At 40.1% G+C, this 17790-nt stretch overlaps 3 protein-coding genes across 5 annotated transcripts in view; all 3 read right to left on the reverse strand.

The window, feature by feature from the left end:
- The window catches only part of skap2 (src kinase associated phosphoprotein 2), a 34448-nt gene extending 34094 nt beyond the window's left edge, over nucleotides 1-354 (reverse strand). For all 3 annotated transcript variants that reach the window (XM_061776615.1, XM_061776616.1, XM_061776614.1), the window contains exon 1: nucleotides 224-354. In XM_061776615.1, coding sequence (XP_061632599.1) covers nucleotides 224-263 — 40 coding nt within the window. In that variant the 5' untranslated portion in view covers nucleotides 264-354. The remainder of the gene's footprint in view (nucleotides 1-223) is intronic.
- Nucleotides 355-3863: 3509 nt separating this feature from the next.
- hoxa2b (homeobox A2b) lies at nucleotides 3864-5469 on the reverse strand. Its single transcript, XM_061777794.1, has 2 exons — nucleotides 4901-5469; nucleotides 3864-4586 (listed from the first exon to the last, which is right to left on the reverse strand). The coding sequence occupies exons 1-2, from the start codon at nucleotides 5163-5165 to the stop codon at nucleotides 3922-3924; spliced, it is 930 nt and encodes a 309-aa protein (XP_061633778.1). The 5' UTR covers nucleotides 5166-5469; the 3' UTR covers nucleotides 3864-3921.
- Nucleotides 4968-15961, reverse strand: hoxa9b (homeobox A9b). Its single transcript, XM_061777795.1, has 3 exons — nucleotides 15404-15961; nucleotides 13679-13912; nucleotides 4968-5124 (listed from the first exon to the last, which is right to left on the reverse strand). Exons 1-3 carry the CDS (start codon nucleotides 15933-15935, stop codon nucleotides 5099-5101), a joined length of 792 nt encoding a protein of 263 aa, XP_061633779.1. The 5' UTR covers nucleotides 15936-15961; the 3' UTR covers nucleotides 4968-5098.
- Between the last annotated feature and the right edge of the window lie 1829 nt (nucleotides 15962-17790).

Genomic DNA, 17790 nt, shown 5'->3' on the forward strand with positions numbered 1-17790 from the left:
ATAAGAATTCAAATATTTAACATTTTTTAAAAAAAGAGGTAAAAATCAACACAGGTGCGGGTTCGAGGGGACAGAAAATGTAACAGAAAGTCATAGGGTTTTTTTTTTCCTTCCTCTTTTTCGAAGCAGCCCAGGGGAGAAGTCCGTTTCAGTCTTAATTGTGAGTGACAAAATGACGACAAGTACAAAACTACTGAAAAGTTGTTTTTAAAATGTGTTTTACCTGAAATGAGCGCGACGAATTCCTCCGGGGCGTCTCGCATTGTTGTCGTTGTTGTTTTGTCCAGCAGCACGAGTCACGTGATGCGGAAGTAGTGGCGAGTGGCTCAAAACGCGGAAGTAAACCCGCACATTATTTATTGGCGGGCACGCGCGCGCGCGCGCACGCACGCGCAGTGGCGTTTACGGCCGCAGCGGCCTTTCTACGTATGCAGACGATATACGAGACAGCTACTGCCTACTTGATGCTTTAATGGGGCTTGACGCACTATTAAAGTCAGAGACAATAGCATTGTCATATTTTACATTGATTCTTGATGATATCACGCTGCTAGCTCCTGGCACATGTCACAAAAAAACAGTGGGGGAGGTGAATGTTTAGTTTATGGTGTTTATGTCAACATTATAAATCCAAACTGGGATTATTGATATGCCGAAAGGTGTTTCGTCTTTAGATAGCAGGAACATCCCTCACAGCATCAATAAAAAGCTGAATGTAGTTTACAGCATTGTAAATCTCTAGGGCAAGGTTTTTTTCCTGTATGTTTGGTTTACCCCTTTAACTTTATGAGAGGGAATCAAAATCATAGAAACAGCTTTAAATATGATGCCGCTGCAAACTGATATGACGTTTCAAAATTTTTGAAACTGCTATTGTTGGATTTTTCATTTCCCTCCTTTTCTATCGACATTCACGAGCCACAGCAGTGCTCAGTACTGACTCACAGAGGAACAGTATTTATTTAATAATATGTCTCTTATTACAGTTTTATGGCAGCACATTGCAATAGTGGTTAGCATGTCCGCCTCCCATTTGAGAAGTCCTAGATTTGAATCTGTGTGGAGTTTGCATGCTAAAAAAATTGATGATAGATCGGTACTAGATGGTTTATTATTGCGGTTGTAGTTTACGGAGGAACGGAAGCGTGCTGTATCGTATTAATGGATGTTTACAGTGGGTGGAAAGAGTATGTGAACCCTTTGGGATTTCTTAAATTTCTGCATAAATTGATCATAAAATAGAGTCTGTTCTTCATCTAAATCACAACAATAAACAAGCGTCTTTTTTACCTCTTTGAGTATTCTGCGCTGTGCTCTTGCAGTACTCTTTACAGGGCGAGAAGCAACAGTGCTGAACATTCTCAATTTCTGCACATTTTGTCGAAGAGCGGACGGATGAACATCAAGACTTTTAGAGGTACTTTTGTAACCTTTTCCATTTGTATACAAGTTTATATATAAAATAAACTGACCTCAACTCAACTGACATGCTGTGGCGTGACCTCAAGAGAGCTATACAGTATTTGTTTGTGTGGTATTCGTTTAAGCAGACTCTGTTTGTTTATTCTTGTGATTTAGATGACGATCAGACCACTTTCGATGAGCATTTCATGCAGAAATGTAAGAAATTCCAAAGGGATACATACTTATTCTTTTCACTGTATATTAGTATATTAGGTTGATACAGCTGTTATATTGAGTTTCAAGTTTACCTCAGTAAGTGTCTCACTGTCGGTAACTTTCTGATTCCTCCACTTGTTTGGCCATAAAATCTCAAATGCAAATGACACTAACAAAGAAATCTGTTCATGCAACAATGACAATATAAACATAATAATAATAATAATAATGTTTGTCCTGCTGCATTCAAGGGACGCAGCTCCCGATTGGATTTCAATCATTCATTAATCATCTTGTGACAGGCCCCATTCATTGCAGTCCAGGTGACGAGATGGAGCCTTTGAACTCATGTCAATGTGACCTAAATGTCCTCGCGCCTCTGGAGGGGACGTGAGTATCCGCAGGTGGTGGACTCACTTGTGTTCCAACAACCCTTTGACTTTGCTGCTGAGCCTGTTGTTTATCAAACGCAATATGAATTTGTCGCATTGTCCTGAGCAAAAATCCTCCAATGTCACATACGGTCTAGAATTATCTGCAAATCCTCTGTGTCCATTCAAACCATGACCCCCTCCTGACCCGGTAGTAGTTCCACCCAGCTTGGAGAGGAAGTAGAGTCAGCTTGACCTTTCACCCATGTGCTGCTTTGTGTGTGTGTGTGTGTGTGTGTGTGTGTTTCCTTAGAAGATTGAGCCTCCTTTTGAATGGTTGGGATCAACAAGTACTAAAACATTGTACAGATTTCATCATTATAATACTTCACATTTGAGTGCATACAGTGGTGCGTTTTCGTTTCGGGACCGCGCTTGTTACTCAAAACACTCAAATCATCTTTCCCCATTGAAATGAACGGAGATGCCATAATCCGTTCCAGCTCCCCAAAAACACCGACGGAAAACTAAGCTGCAATAATGTTGTTGTTTTTTTTGTTGTTGCAGAGGATAAAGACTATATGCCTGTGAGTATTGTCTGCATGTAAGTTGTTTGAAGGTTTCAAATGAATGCCACATTGATGCTAGTTTCGTTAGCCTGTCTATGGCGTTTACCATTATGTGTTAGCATCAAGCACGAAGTGAAGTTCGCTGCCACCACATAGCTTGTGCTTTGCAACTCAAATTTTTGCTCTCAACTTAAGACAAAAAAAATAATAATTGTCCCAACAATGGCCTCTATCTAAAAAAAGTCAGAAGTTGGATCACTCTTAAGTTGAGGTACCATTATGCTTTTATGTATTGAAGCGCGTATGTACGTGTGTGTGTGTGTGTGTGTGTGTGTGTGTGTGTGTGTGTGTGTGAGAATATCTTGAGAATATACAGTAAAACCTTGAAATCTGTTTGGCCTGAAATTTAAGGAATTTCTCATGAAGTTGACTTAAAGTGCTTTTTTTTCTGGACAATGTGGTCATTAGATGTGCAATAATCATACTTAATCATTTGAGTTTAATGTGACAGTAGCACAAAAACAAAACCAAATGGCCGCGTGTGATTAAAACCATATGAATGTCAGCTCAACAGCTTCATCTTTTTAAATCTGATAACAGAGATTCTTCCGATTCTCTCATCAAACACTGTTTAAAAAATAATAATAAATAATGTAAAATGATATAGAGAATACATTTGAATTTGAATTTTAGGCAAGAATATAAAAAATGATATTTTCACTTTCCTTTTTTTTCTATTTTGGAAGACGAATTGTTGAACATAATAACAAGTTTCGGTGAACCACAATAGTTCAAGTATACTTAATTCAAAGAAGGCATTACAGGGCGAAAAAGCCAATAAACAAGCACCCTTACTACTGTGAGTTTTATAGGCAATAAAATTTAATTAGAGAGACAAGAAAAGTCGTAGCTTTTGCCCTCCTCGACTCTAAACAGGCGAATCTCACTGCAAAATAGTCTTGTTTCTTTCTTTGAACATTCAAGAAGCCTAAACTGCACCGGGGGGGGGGGGGGGGTGAACTGGAAAATATTATTTGTAATTCATAATGTAGGGACACCTTTGACACGTTTTTTTTTTTTTTTTAATAAATATGAACAAAACTTTAATTGATATTGTAAGAAAATACAGATAATTACAATCAATATAAAGATTTATTTCCAGAAAAAAAATATTATCCTCGACAATATGTATACAAAGACATAAAATGGAATGCCCATAAGCCATACAGCTCTTTTTTTTTCTTTTTTTTTCTTAACTTACCTTATTTGTGTCACTGATCATGGAATTCCCCTTGAGAATTAACACTAAAAAAAAAAAAAAAAAAAAAAAAAAAAAAGCGTGTGAATTCAACTAAACCGCCTCAATAGCTCAAATTGTGCACTTCCATAGTTGTGAGCGTTTCAGAGAAAAGCTCCAAAGTTTCAGGCGATAATGCCAGTGGACTTTGGGCCGAACTGGACCAGCCTGGCGAGAACGAGCACGCGCATAAGGAAAGGTCCCGCAAAGAGCCGCACGTGCCCGGGGAACGACGATCATCGTGCACGCCGGGGGGAGGATCGTTGTCCGGGCCTTTTGTGGACGCCCAGACGGGAGCCGTGGAAGTGCAATTCGAAGGCTGTTTCGCATTTTTCTCACTCGTGCACAAAGACTGTTCATTGTGGGCGTTGTGGCTGCTAGGAGAGAGTTGGGAATTGAAAACATTTGGTTGGAAATACCTCTCCCCCTTATACCTCTCCTGCGCCTCCTCCAAAAAGTCCACCGCGTGTTTGCTTAATTCGCTCTCCCGGTTCTCTTTGAAATGCGTCTGCCGTTTGTGTTTCATCCTGCGGTTCTGGAACCACACTTTCACCTGCTTCTCGCTTAAATCCAACGAGGAGGCGATCTCCAGCCGCCTGGGTCTGCACAGGTACTTGTTGAAGTGGAACTCCTTCTCCAGCTCCAGGAGTTGCGTGTTGCTGTACGCCGTCCTCAGCCTCCTGCAGGACGCCGCGGGGCACTCCCCCGCGCTTATTATCTCCAATGAAGCTGAAAATAAATTAAAAAAAAAAAATCATCATAATAATAATAATAATAATAAGTGAAAATGATGCCAAGGAAAATGTGCAAACGATGTAAAAGTTGCCGTGATGCAGCAGAAGATTTATGAGCTGCAGGCCAAATATGACATGCGGAGATTGGTGCCAGATGCACAATCCATCACGATTTAAAGACATGATTTAAAATCCAAATCCTTTAAAAAAAAAAAAAAAAGAGGCGCCTGCACGTAAGACCTGTCACGCATGCGTGCAGATAACATGGACGTTATTATCATGGGATAGTTATCAATCATGTCGTCTTGCCTTGCAGCGGAGAGGAGCCCGCGGGAGTCTGCTGCCTCTTGGTGCTTTTCTTCTCCTTCATCCACGGGTACCGCGCGGCGGACGGTGCCGCGGCGGCGTGCTGCGGGCTTCCGGAGCCCCTCGTCGGACGGGGAGGAGGAATCGGCGCGGAGGTGTTGATGGATGCCGTCTGGAAGGCATCGCGGTCGCGGGGGGGCGTCAGGCACTCGGCGAGCGACGGCCGGCTGTTGATGAAACCACTTTCAAGGCCAAATGCGTAATTCATCTCCTCCTTCTTCTCCTTCTTTTTCTCCTCGGTTTCGAATGAGCCGCTTTTGGGGGATGAGTCATTTAAAAATATATATATATATATTTTTTTTTTTTTTTAAGTGAAATTAATTAAGTGGACAGAGGCGTTAGGGGGACCTCTATAATCCGTGAACTGTTGCGTTCCAGAGGACATGGATGGGAATCAGAGCGTGCGACTTGTCACATGATTGCATCTGCCCAATGACAACTTGGCGTTTTTTTTTTTTTTTCTTTTATCAAAAGAGGCCACTGTCCCTCCTCGTGATTGATCGAGAGAGAGCGAGAGAGAGAGAGGGGGGGGGGGGGGGTTGGGGGCTAACGCATTTAACAAATAAATAATGACATCTTTAGAATTGGAAAATAAGAATTCGCGCACCCCAACACACACACACACACCGAGAGAGTCGAGCACGGGTTAATCACGTGTTAATGCAATATTATTAGAATATCTTTATAAAACAGATAACAAAATCATAAATTGTGTATTGAAGTCACAGCCTCTAACAGGAAATGTGGTATTTAGAATTTTTTTCCCATCATTTTTAGAGGAGCTTTTTTGGGGGGCACAATGATGAATAGTTAAAAAAAATTATAATAATGATAAAATTAAATTAAAATAAAAACAAAAATTAATTACCAAAAAAAAGCACAATTACAACAATAATACCAGGGGAAAAAAAGTTGTAATATTACAAGATGAAGTTTCAATTTTATGAGGGGGAACAAAAAAAAAAATGTAACATCACGGGAATGAAGTTGTAATGTTACAAGAAAAGGTCATAATGTCGCGGTTAAAAAAAAAAAAAAAAATGTCAATGGGGAAGAAGGCGGTCACAATTTTCCCAAGAAGAGAAGTGATAATGTTACATGGAAAAAGTTTAGGGAAAAGGTGTAAAAACACATTAATGTCAAGAGAAAAAGTTGTAATATTCGAAGAAAAAGGTTGCAATTTTGCAGTAGTAAAAAAAAAAAAAAAAAAAAAGCTCTAATTTTACAGAAGAAAGTTAGGAGAAAAACCTAATTAAAGCAGCAATTATGACATCTTCAGCAGCTTTATCTTAATGCACATATGATATTTCTGCTGTTAATAATGATGTAAAATTATGACTCCATTCTTATATTTCCTCTCTAGATCCCCCCCCCAGTCTTTTCCACGTGACCTTTTTTCCTTGCTCTGCACACCATGTCATGCATTTGATACCTTCTTCCAGTCACGTGACCCCCCCCCCCCCCACACACACACACCCACACACATACACACATGTGCACATACACATCTACATACACAGAGAAAGGGAGGGGGGGGGGGTTACAGCATATGGATTTTGCTGCACATTTGTTCATAAACATATTTATTATACAACACACAAATCTGTATAATGTTCATTATAGCCATCATTTGATGTTTTGCACCCTGCTTTATTCTTATTCTATTTCACCTCCATAATGCCATAATGTGTGTGTGTGTGTGTGTGTGTGTGTGTGTGTGAGGCAGCTTTTAAAGCACTGCTGTCTGTCTGCAGTATAGTGATGTTGACTATAAGTGTGAGGCAGAGGAAGGGAGGGAGGGGGGCAGAGGGTGCGGGGGGGCAGGGGGGGAAAGGTGCAGGAAGGATGTGAGGGCTGTTTATTGCACGCCTCTAAACAAAGAAGCCCGCATGCGATCAATCTTTCTCGCTCGACGCCGTGACAGCCCCCCCTTGCCCCAAGAACACACTTAAAGCATCCAACACTTCCTCACATCACATTATGAGCAGCAGAAACGCGACGAGGGCGCCCACTCCACTCCAGCTGCGTGGATGATTAAGGATGATTAAAACGTATATATTTTCGTGACACTACATGAGATGCAATGAAGCAAAAGTCCATCTAAAGACCAGCTGATGTTTTTTTGTTTTTTTTCCCCCATTTACAAAAAGGACTGCAATGGTAGAAAAAAAAGAGCAACGGATACGGAAAGTCTTTTTTTTTTTTTGAACGAATGGAGCAGCTTTAGTGTTGTTTGTGGAGGTGAGTGGGTGTTGGCATTCCCATTCAATCCTTTTTTTTTTTTTTTTTTTTTTTAAACATTCCCATCAGCCACCCTGGTGTAAAATAATCTATATTACTCACACTTAAGTGCTCCTACTCAGTGCATGTGTCTCAAGTATGGTCTGAATTATGCATTTATGAAATAATGCACTCCTAATTGTGGATGAAAAATAATAAGGGATTATGATGTTATAAAATGTGGTCCAATTAGGCTTATGGGATCATTATTTGCGAATTAAAATGCATTAGTCAGGCCAATCGAATATTTAATGTTATTGAATTTGAATATGTATTTGACTACTATATTTAAAAAAAACAAAAAAAAAACATTAGGAAATCGTAACAATTTGCAAGTCGCAATTGAGATTAAATACAGCAAGAAAAAAAGCATGTATTTTGTATTTTGGAACAGTGCAGATAAGGTTGGATGGATAGATTTTAGTACTGAATATTTAATTAGTAAGTACATTGTGTCATTTTGCTGGAGGAACTGTGACACGTGTCCTGTCTGTTTACAAACAACACGATACATCTAAGAAGCAACAAGACTGTCAGAAAAATGTATTCATGTTTTGGATAGTGAGCGTGATCTATTTAAATGAATGAGTGAATAAACAATTGCAACAACAACATAAGGGGTGTCCCATTTGTCCTTTGCAGCTATTTACAGGCTTGTTTACAAAGTGTGACATTTTGAGGCGTTGCTGAGGTTCTAAGACGAAATAAGTGAATATGTTTTTTTGCAGCAGAAGATAATACTTCACAGCATATTGTGCCTGAGAGGGAAAATAAAATAAGACGGAGGGTAGACCTGGAAAACAGATGTGTGTGCGCGTGTTTGTGTGTGTGTGTGTCAGACAGAGTTTCCAGGGTTTAGAATTGTTTTTATTAGGCTCAGTGTTTTTTTTTTGTTTTTTTTTATATTCATTTAAACACATGCTTCACTTTATAAGCTTGAATAATGATGACAAGATTGCAAACTACAAAGCATGCACGGCAGAAGCAGTTTTCACAACCACATTGGAATATTCCATACGGTTGAATTGAGTACTGATGAACAAATCCGAAGATTTGAATCAAAATGTGAAATATGATTCTGTGTTACTATAGCAATGAAATTGGGAAAATCGCAATAAAACACCTTAAAATGTAAATAGTGACCCTGAAGTCAACCAAAATCAATTTGGGAAGTTTGTGATCCTCGAAGATGTTTACACAAAAAAAGTCATTCGAATGGACTTAATTTAAAAATATGCACACATCAGTTGTACATTATTCAAATGTGGTAAATTGGCGTCAGACAATTAAACAAAACAAAAAAACATCAGTTTACCACATTTTAATCATGCGCAACCTATGCGATTTGAACTTCCATGCAAGTGTGAAAAAAATAAAACTAAAATCAAAGAAAATGACTCACCTGTCAATAATGTGTGAGGGAGATTTGCTGGAAGGACTTCACAGATCACACTTTTTTAAATTCTTCACTATCATACAAGTGTATAAATAAGTTCAACCACTCTGGTAAAACAACAACTCAGATGCACTGTGATGTGGAATGCTTTGGATCGAGAGCAGTTTTTATACACAAAAGAGGAAATGATGTACTCACCATGAACTTTGATGACACGTGGCAGGCAAGTGCAGAGGCAGGATTGGTCTGTCTGCCTGGGAGGTGAGTCTCGTCACAAACACGGCTTACTTTCTTGCGTCATTCTTCATTAATATTGATGTTAACGTAATGTCTGCGTAGCCATATTGTACTCAGTAGTGTTATACTGCGCAGTTATAAGAGTAGCTAGGACAGAGAGTACCACATTCCTACGCTGTCATAAGTTCAATTTCTGGTTTCATGGCTATAATCACACTTTTCCACTTTGTTATGATTGTCACACTTCTGTTCTGGGATCATAAAACGTACAAGACTAATAAACAATTCTTTCTGAAGCATATTTTCCCAGAGGATTTTGGTTGAACTCTGAATTGTACCACTTTAGAAGCAATGGATTCCAACCATTGAATTCGTAGGACTGGAATTTGGATTGAAATCCTGTTTTGACTGCAAAATGTGCGTTATTTCACCATGTGTCAATGTGACGTTAATCTACTAATGCAGTGGTTTTCAAAGTTTGGACGCCACCTCATAGAATTCTTAGCACTCTAATTATCATCATAATGACCAACATAAAATACAGTTGTAGGCCTAATTTTTCATCAAAAAAAGATGCAGAGGTTTTAATATTGCAAGCGTAGTTTGAACTTTAATACTGCGCTTAAATATATAGGAAAGGAATAAAGTGCAGTAAAACATTGATTCAATAAGATGGTTTGCACATGAGTTTAATAAAAAAAAAAAACTATAGTTAAATGTTTAAAAACATACATGACTTAAAGATTAAATGGAGAGTGTGGGGAGGGGGGGGGGGGGGGGGGGGAATTGGATCCCTCCCAAAAGTTAGCGGGCTCTTCATCGGCTCATGTAGCAAGTTTAACGACCCAACCACATTGGAGGTACTAAAAGATGACAGCCAGCACACTGGATGGTCAAAGCGTGTCTTCAGACAAGCGCTCTCACAGGCCTTGTTCTCCTGCCACAGTTTTACTTCCTGTCATGTGGTACTTATCTCTACCGACTGAAATAGAGGTTTGGGAATGTTGTTTTTGAAGCAAATACATCGCTGCATCAGATATGAAGCTTTGCAAACAATGGACGAAAATGCCTTATAAGTCCAGCGAGTACGCTCAATTTCCACATTTGGCTTTGATCAGACCGGGTGACGAGGATTGTACAGGACATGAGTGGACTCCCATGTGTTCCAGACTTTACTCCCCCCTTCAGAGTTCACTTGCAGGATCTCTCAGCACTGCTGTCAAAGAGATCTGATGAATTGACCAGGGGCCGAGAAGGTCATAGCAAGTGACATCTTGGTAAATTTTGTGCTGTTTCTTTTTCCTTCATAGCAAAGAGCAGGGCCATAGACACTTAAAAAAATGTCTAAATTATGATCTAATGTTAATTGCCGCCACCCCCACAGTCATAATATACTGTATGTACAGTGTGTGGTTGGGGGGGCTGTACTTTAGCTAAAAGGTGTTCTCCCTGGGCCTCAGAACCGATGACTTAAACTTGAGTTTTGTCCTGGTCAAGATGGAGAAAGTCCTCTGCCATATATGATATGATGTCTAAAGTACAGTTAAAACTCATCCAAAATGGACTGGTGTCATCAGGAGACAAGAGATGTACTGTACAGCTGCATATCGTCAGCGTAGCTATGGAAGTTCACTCCGTGCTTCCTGATGACACTGCCAAGAGGGAGCATGTACAAATTGAATAACAAAGGGCTTAAAATTGAACCCTGAGGCACACCACGCTACTTCATAGACGTTTGAGAGTCATGTATCGAAGATTACCATAAAGGTTCTCTCAGTGAGGTAGGGTAAAAAAACATTTGTGTGCAGCACCAGAGGCGAACCAGTCTTTGAAAGCTTCTGATGGGGTTATTGAAAACATTTGACTTAATTCGAGACAGATCTGTGGATGTATTTGAAGGCAAAACAGAAACACTTTTTTGAGTCTAAGTTCATCACTTGTATGTCTCAATATGGTTTATGATTCCCAAGAAATACATTTCTACCATTATGTGTGCATAATATTATCTAATAAGATCAAATACAGATGCGGCACGGTGATCACGTGGTTAGCACATTCGCTTCACAGTTCTGAGGTTAGCGGTTTGAATGTGGGTTCCCGTCTTCCTTTGTGGAATTTGTATATTTGCATGTGTGGGTTTTCTCCAGATACCCTACAGATACATTATAATAATAATTATTTTTATTTTTTTTAAAGATGAGTGTATTTTACCAAATGAACGAAAACACAGCACTTAATATCCATCTGCGTTGTGATGTTTGCTCTAGCTGTATTAAAGATATTTATCCACAAAATGGCAAACTCACTACATAGGGACTATTTAGTGGCTAGTGAATGATTGCAAACACAGCCATTGAGCCTGTAAATCAGTAATGTCCAAACTATGGCCTTGAGGCCAATTGCAGCTTGCTGTCCCTTGTTTTTTTTACCGGCCCCACAGCATATACTAAAAATAATATTTGACACAACCCCCAGTCAAAACATTGTACTTCTAACTTGGCAATGCTCGACAACTTCCGCGACTATAATAAATGATTATAACACAATGTTTTTACTCGACGTGCAAAGATGCAAAAAAAGTATTTACAACCAAAATAATATTTCTATTCATAAATCCTTGATCTGTAAAGATAATTCTGTTTTCAGAAGCAACATTGGTTTCCTCCACTTTCTGCTCCATGATCAACCTTAACCCAAAAGAAATTTCAGCTGTTCTAGTAGGTTTTTCTTTTAAAAAAAGATTCCTAGCAGAAGCCTGAAAATTTTGTACTAACACTGGTTGATATGTGGAACTTTTTTTTAAGACCTATTGGCCATAAATCCAAAATGGTGTGTTTGGCGCAAACACAATAGAAAACACAATGGAATAGGGGCTTTAGTCAAGGTGGAGGGAATTATGAACAATTTGATATCCCTGTCAGTGTTAGCACAAAACCTTCAGGCTTCTGCTAGAAGGCAAAAAAAAAAAGGAGATGTCAAGAAAAGCCTACTATAACAACTGTAATCTACTTGTGTTAATCAGAGGCACTTTCAATGGTGGCAGGTTGGGCTAACTCCCATTTAACATGAGTTTGAATGTGATCGGTTAATTCTGAACATAGCTTCAGTAAATAAGAGGGTGTGCACACTTGTGCAACCACATCACCGCCGCTGTTTATCTCTATTCTGGGGGGGGGGGGGGGGGGGGGGAACTTTGACGTGATTTATCATTTGAACAGGGGTGTATTTTAATGTTGTTGTTTTTTAACGCTGAAAACTTGACGATTGCATGATGTCCTTGAACGAATCACCCTGCAGGACGCCCAGCCACTCCTCATGCCTGTTAGCCACTGGCGCCACCTGCTGGCCATTTGAACGCAGCGGCACTCACCTCAACTAATCTTGTCGCACTTCAGCGTTCTACTATTCTATTCTACTTTTCTTTCAGCCAAAATAGCTCAACCACTTTTAACGCAATACTCCAACTGACGTATTTTACGTTTATCTTGCTTGCACATGTGGAGAGTGTGTGCTGCATTTAGTAGTGTCTGCGTGTGCCTGTGTGTGTGTGTGTGTGCGTGTGTGTGTGTGTGTGTGTGTGTGAGTGTTCTCTATCTCTGCGGCAACAAAACAAAAACAAAACAAGGGGGGGACAACGAAAGGATGTTACTGCACCGCGACTGTCTAATTGTTAGAAGATGGTTGTAAAGTAATTACACGCCCCCCGCCCCCACACCCCAGTGTGTGTGTGTGTGTGTGTGTGTGTGTGTGTGTTGGACTATCGTCCACCAATCTTCCATATTCGGCCGCGAGGCTCATTGGAAATGTGTGGTGCTTTACTGCTGTCACCCAGTCTCGACATGCTTTGCTCTTTTCACACCTTATAAACAGTCCACAATGCGATTGCCGCCATTGCGCTTTATGGCGGAGGGGACATCACCGCCGCGGGGCGTTTAAAGGCCCCGACAACAAATAACACGCTGGGATCAAACTAAATTACATTTAGCACATAATTAGATTTGTAATAAACGAGTTTCACATGCCTCTGATTTTGTATCGTTTCCATTTCTGACTATTTCTAACTATTTCATCAGAATTGGAAGCAACTTTTTTTTTTAAAATAGAGATATTCATTTTAATATTTTTAAAATAAACGTACAGTAAAATCCAGTGGTTAATTCACCAAAAATAGACGTATTTCTTACTCTTTTTTTTTTATTCATTTTAATAGATTCTCTTTTTTTTCAGTTCAGTCACGTAATTATTTATACAAATAATTAAAATACGTCTTTGGGCGAACAAAACAATACATTATAACAGCGGACAATTTTGGTTGACTGTGTACATTTTTTAGAAAATGCATTACATTAAGCATAATAATAATTAAAATGTCCTACATACTGTTAAAAAAATGGCCTCCGACGATTTATTTTGAATGTGCATTTTGCTTTCACAATAAGAGTACACCTAAAGAGCATGTCAAAAATAATAATTAATGTAAACATTGCGAATAGGTAGCTGAAAGACATTCAGGTAGTCTAGGATTATTTCATGCATTTAAAATCAACAACTAGAACGACAACAAGAACAACAACAAGAACAACAAATCGTGTAGTTCACGTTACCAAACACATGAGATAGACGAAATAAACATCCAACATTATTTAACAACACAAACTATGGACAACAACGTGTAACACTTCAGAATAATAAAGGACGGGACCCCCACCCCCCCCCCACCCCCACCCCACCCCTCGCTCCCCCCAAAACCCAAGACCCCCACCCCCCTCCCTCTCACAGCTGCAATCAGTATTATTATGGCACTTAACTGTCTCTCCGCCGGTCTTTGTTGTCTTTCTTCATCTTCATCCTGCGGTTCTGGAACCAGATTTTCACTTGTCTCTCGGTCAGATTGAGCTGTCTGGCAACCTCGTATCTGCGGTCCCGCGGTAGGTACATGTTGTACAGAAACTCCTTCTCCAGTTCCAGGATTTGGTGCTTCGTGTAGGGGCAGCGCTTCTTTCTGGTGGGCTTCGCGTGGAGCCAGTTGGACGACGGGTTGTCTGCGTGCACACGTGCGCGACGACAAAGAACAAAAGAGCTGATATTCATTTTTTGTTTTTCCATTTCATCTCTTTGTTTATTTACCTGGTCTATGAATGGTGCTATTTAAAAAAAAAAAAAAAACACATACGTAACATAATAATAAAACAATAAAAATCACATTTGCTTCAGCAGGACTTTTAAGACGATTTATTTTTTTTTATATATAATTTTTTTTATTTGATCTGTGTTATGCTTTTTCTTAGGTGAATTATGTGACGCACTTTGTCAAAAATGTACTATATGAATAAAACGCACTGACAAAAATAAACTTGCCTCGCCTTGTACATACATTTGGCTCCTCTCCAAACGTACTTGTAATAGCATATACTATACAAAGTATTATAACAATATTGCAGCCCGGGATCCATATAGCACCATTGTACATTACTTGTTATAGTTGCTCATTATTGGTTCTTTAGAAAGGTTTTACTTCTATATAGCACTATGGATTTATTTAGGATTAATATCCAAGAACCATTGGGTTATCATTTGGTGCTATAAAACTATTGGATAATGGTTGGTTCTGTGTAGAATCCCAAAGATGGAGTGCTAATGAGTACCCAAAAGCAGTTGCCCTATAGGGTACAAGCCATAGAAATGCATTTAGGTACACTGAAAAACAAAAGTATTTAGTATGATCATCGGTTGCACATTCAAATGTGGTAAACTGATTAACTGTCCCCTTTTTTTTTTTTGTGGAAAATAATCAAATATTATATGTTAGTATAACATGCTTTATCATGTGCGCAACTGATGTTTGAAAGTAAATACAAATGACTTTTTGTTGGTGTACTATGTAGAAACTTTGATTTCAAGACTGTACTACAAATATGAAATAAAAAATGGAAAAAAAATATATATATATATATATTTTTTTTTTTTATTTTTATTTTTTTTTTTAAAGCACAAACAAGGATGTACCTGCTTGATAATGTCTTGACCCATTACAAAATTGAACTGCAGCCATTTTGGCCCCCGAGCCCACGTTTGAGGACCCCTGGATGAGTGGTTTTATTGGTGCAAACGCTGCATTGTGTCTGGGACACATCGCATACGTGTGCTGCCGTTGCGAATTCAAATGCATTTCAACGAATTTGTGTCATTGGCGATGACTAATATCAAAGATGGCATTTATTTATGTATTTATTTTTTATTTTTTTGTGTGTGTGTCATTGAGAACTTAGTGAAGTGGAACATTTATGTTTTGGGGAATTGCTATGAATTTATTGAGGAAGTGTGCACAAATCCCCAAATCTAATCAGCCAGATGGATTTGAACATTGTTTCAGGCAAACGCTAGTTACTATCTAGTCGACATTTTGACTGAAATTGCAGCAAATTCGAGATAAGGCCTGCGCCAAACCTCGATGGAGTGAAGTGGAAGCACAAAATTAATAATAATAATAATAATAATAATAATAAAGAGAAGAAGGAGAGTGCATCTCTTACTGGCGCCCAGCTGCTCCCTGCTCTCCCCGGCCGAGGGGCTTTCCAGCACGGGCGGCTTGGACGTGGAAGTGCCCTCGCAGGGGACCTCCGCCTGCAGGGCCGCGACGCTCTCGGCGTCGGACAAAAGAGGCGTGTGCGTCTCCAAAGTTGTGCACTCGCCGCTCCCGATGAGCGGTTCGGGTTTGATGTCGTAGTGCATGGCGGCCGTCGACGGAAGTCCGGTCAGGCACAGGGGCGCCGAGACGGGCTCCAGGGCCCAGGAGCGCGAGAACATGCCGTCGCCCTCCCCGCTGCCGGTGTAGTGGTGATGGATGTAAGTCGGGGTGCTGGTCGTGCAGGGTGGGTGCGCCGCCACGGGGCCCCAAGAGGGGCCGAAAATCGACGATTTCTGCAAAGGGCAAGCTTCCTGGCCGCCATATTCGGCGAGCATCGCTTGTTCCACCCCTGCGGCGGATACCGGGAACCTCGCCGCCACGTCCTCCTGCAGCTCGGGGACGACACCGGCGTCCGCGTAGTAGCTCAGCGTCGACATGGCAACGGCGACAATAGGGGGTGGGGGGGTGGTGGTGGGGGGTGGGGGTGGGGGGGTTGGGGGTGAGGGGAAGAAGAAGAAGAACAAAAAAAAGAGGCAAAAAATACAACTAAAAATGAAAAAGAAGAGCGACGAATCCCGCGTTATAATCCTGCAGGGTGGCGCGCGCGTCGTGTCATTGCGGGATGTCGCGCCTCGTCGTGCACCAGCCGCGGCAGGCTTCATGCAAGTTGAACGCGGTGCACATTGTCCACGCGAGGATAGGGCGCCCCGAACACGTGACCGTGGGACAGAACAATAAATAATAAATCAGCCTGCTGCTGCTGCTGCTGCTGCTGCTGTGCTGCCGTTGCTGCTCACCTCAATAGCCTGCACCCTTTTCACCACCATATTTTAATAGCAAATTCCCTCGCCTTTATTGGGGCTGCCCGTGCTTAGCACTATTCGCTTTTACAAGCAATAAACGTTATGATTTTTTTTTATTTTTTCTATTTTATTATTATTATTTTTTTTTTTTGTCAAGAGATCTTTATTTATGAATGAAACACGCTCGTTGGTGCGCTTGTAACGTTTGAAGCTTCCCAAGCGAGACGTCCCCGCAAATAAATAGGAGTTCATTAACATCTAATAGGGTTATTAGTTGGCTTCGGTTAAACACTCACAGGCTTTTAAAGGTTATGTGCGAGGTAGTTTGGCAAAGAAAACCCTCATCGAAAAAACTAAAATAATAATAGTAATAATAATTAGGACTACAAATAGGTTTTAGATAGTTGTTTTGGGGAATGTAAGCATGGTAAAATATTGTATGAATAGAATTATACTGAAAATAAAACAAACAACATATTATACTTTGATTTTGAAATAGATATGTATCGGCAGTTCAACAAAAAATGAAATAAAAACAGCATGTTTTATTTATTTATTTTTTTTAAAAGGTGCGTATATTTTCTTTTAAATAAAAATGTCAATGATAATTTTTTTAACAAGATATACAATGGAAAATGACGGAAAAAATATATATTTTTGGGTGGTATTTTTGGTTTTAATATGTGCATCGATAATGATGTTTTTAAAAATAATAATCTACAGAAAACAAACATTACAATCACGAGGGGGGACAAAATACCTTTTAAAATGACCTCGCGATTTTTATTGTGTACAACGGGGGGGAAAAAATCAATACAGTAAAATAACATTTATTAGTCCCTATTGTGTTTTTAAATATGCACATATTTTTTAAGAGATTTCATAAAACGATCAAATTCAGAAAAAAAGTGTGTGTGCCTTTAAAAAAAAACAAAAAAAAACGGTATTTACGATAGCAAAACAGGTCCGTGCATGCAAGCGGGGACCAGTTTCCAAGATGCCCCCCCACCCCCCTCCTACATCGCTCACGTCTGAAGGCTTGCTTGCTCTCCTCGGGCCCATCCAGGGAAGTCGGGGCGAGGTTATTTGGGTGCCATAACGGCCCCCTTTTATCACGGGCAATTGGGGTTGTTTTTCTTCAGGTTACAACCTGGCTGTCTAAGCTAAATGTGCCCCAATAAAGCTTGGCCTTTGTTTCCTTTCTGAGGCGCAAAGCAGACGCATCCGGCGTTTCCTACGGCGGGGCAACTGCTCGCAGACTGCAATGATCATAACCGAGGCCTTGTCTGTGCTCAGCCTGCAAGAACCTTCTTCTGTGCAAATCATGCCCATTCGAATGGCTTCTCTTAAATTGTAGGCAAAAAAAATAACATAAATAAAAATAAATAATATATTTTTTTTTTTTTTTAAATCGCCGTGGAATAAAATAGCGGCTAAATGGACGTGACGTCACTGTGACAAAACCCACAGAGACGCGTAATTAATACCG

Source organism: Phyllopteryx taeniolatus, chromosome 6 (assembly GCF_024500385.1).
Source record: "Phyllopteryx taeniolatus isolate TA_2022b chromosome 6, UOR_Ptae_1.2, whole genome shotgun sequence".
NCBI classification, from domain to species: Eukaryota; Metazoa; Chordata; class Actinopteri; order Syngnathiformes; family Syngnathidae; genus Phyllopteryx; species Phyllopteryx taeniolatus.

Excerpts from the sequence above, each read along its gene's own strand:
- hoxa9b (XM_061777795.1), bottom strand. The coding sequence starts at position 15,935 with ATGTCGACGCTGAGCTACTACGCGGACGCCGGTGTCGTCCCCGAGCTG. Across the intron at positions 13,913-15,403 it reads CAGGGAGCAGCTGGGCGCCA|ACAACCCGTCGTCCAACTGG; the intron begins GTAAGAGATGCA and ends GTGTGCACGCAG. Across the intron at positions 5,125-13,678 it reads CAAAGACCGGCGGAGAGACA|CCGGCCGTCGCTCGCCGAGT; the intron begins GTTAAGTGCCAT and ends TTTCATCAACAG.
- hoxa2b (XM_061777794.1), bottom strand. The coding sequence starts at position 5,165 with ATGAATTACGCATTTGGCCTTGAAAGTGGTTTCATCAACAGCCGGCCG. Across the intron at positions 4,587-4,900 it reads GGGCTCCTCTCCGCTGCAAG|CTTCATTGGAGATAATAAGC; the intron begins GCAAGACGACAT and ends ATTTATTTTCAG.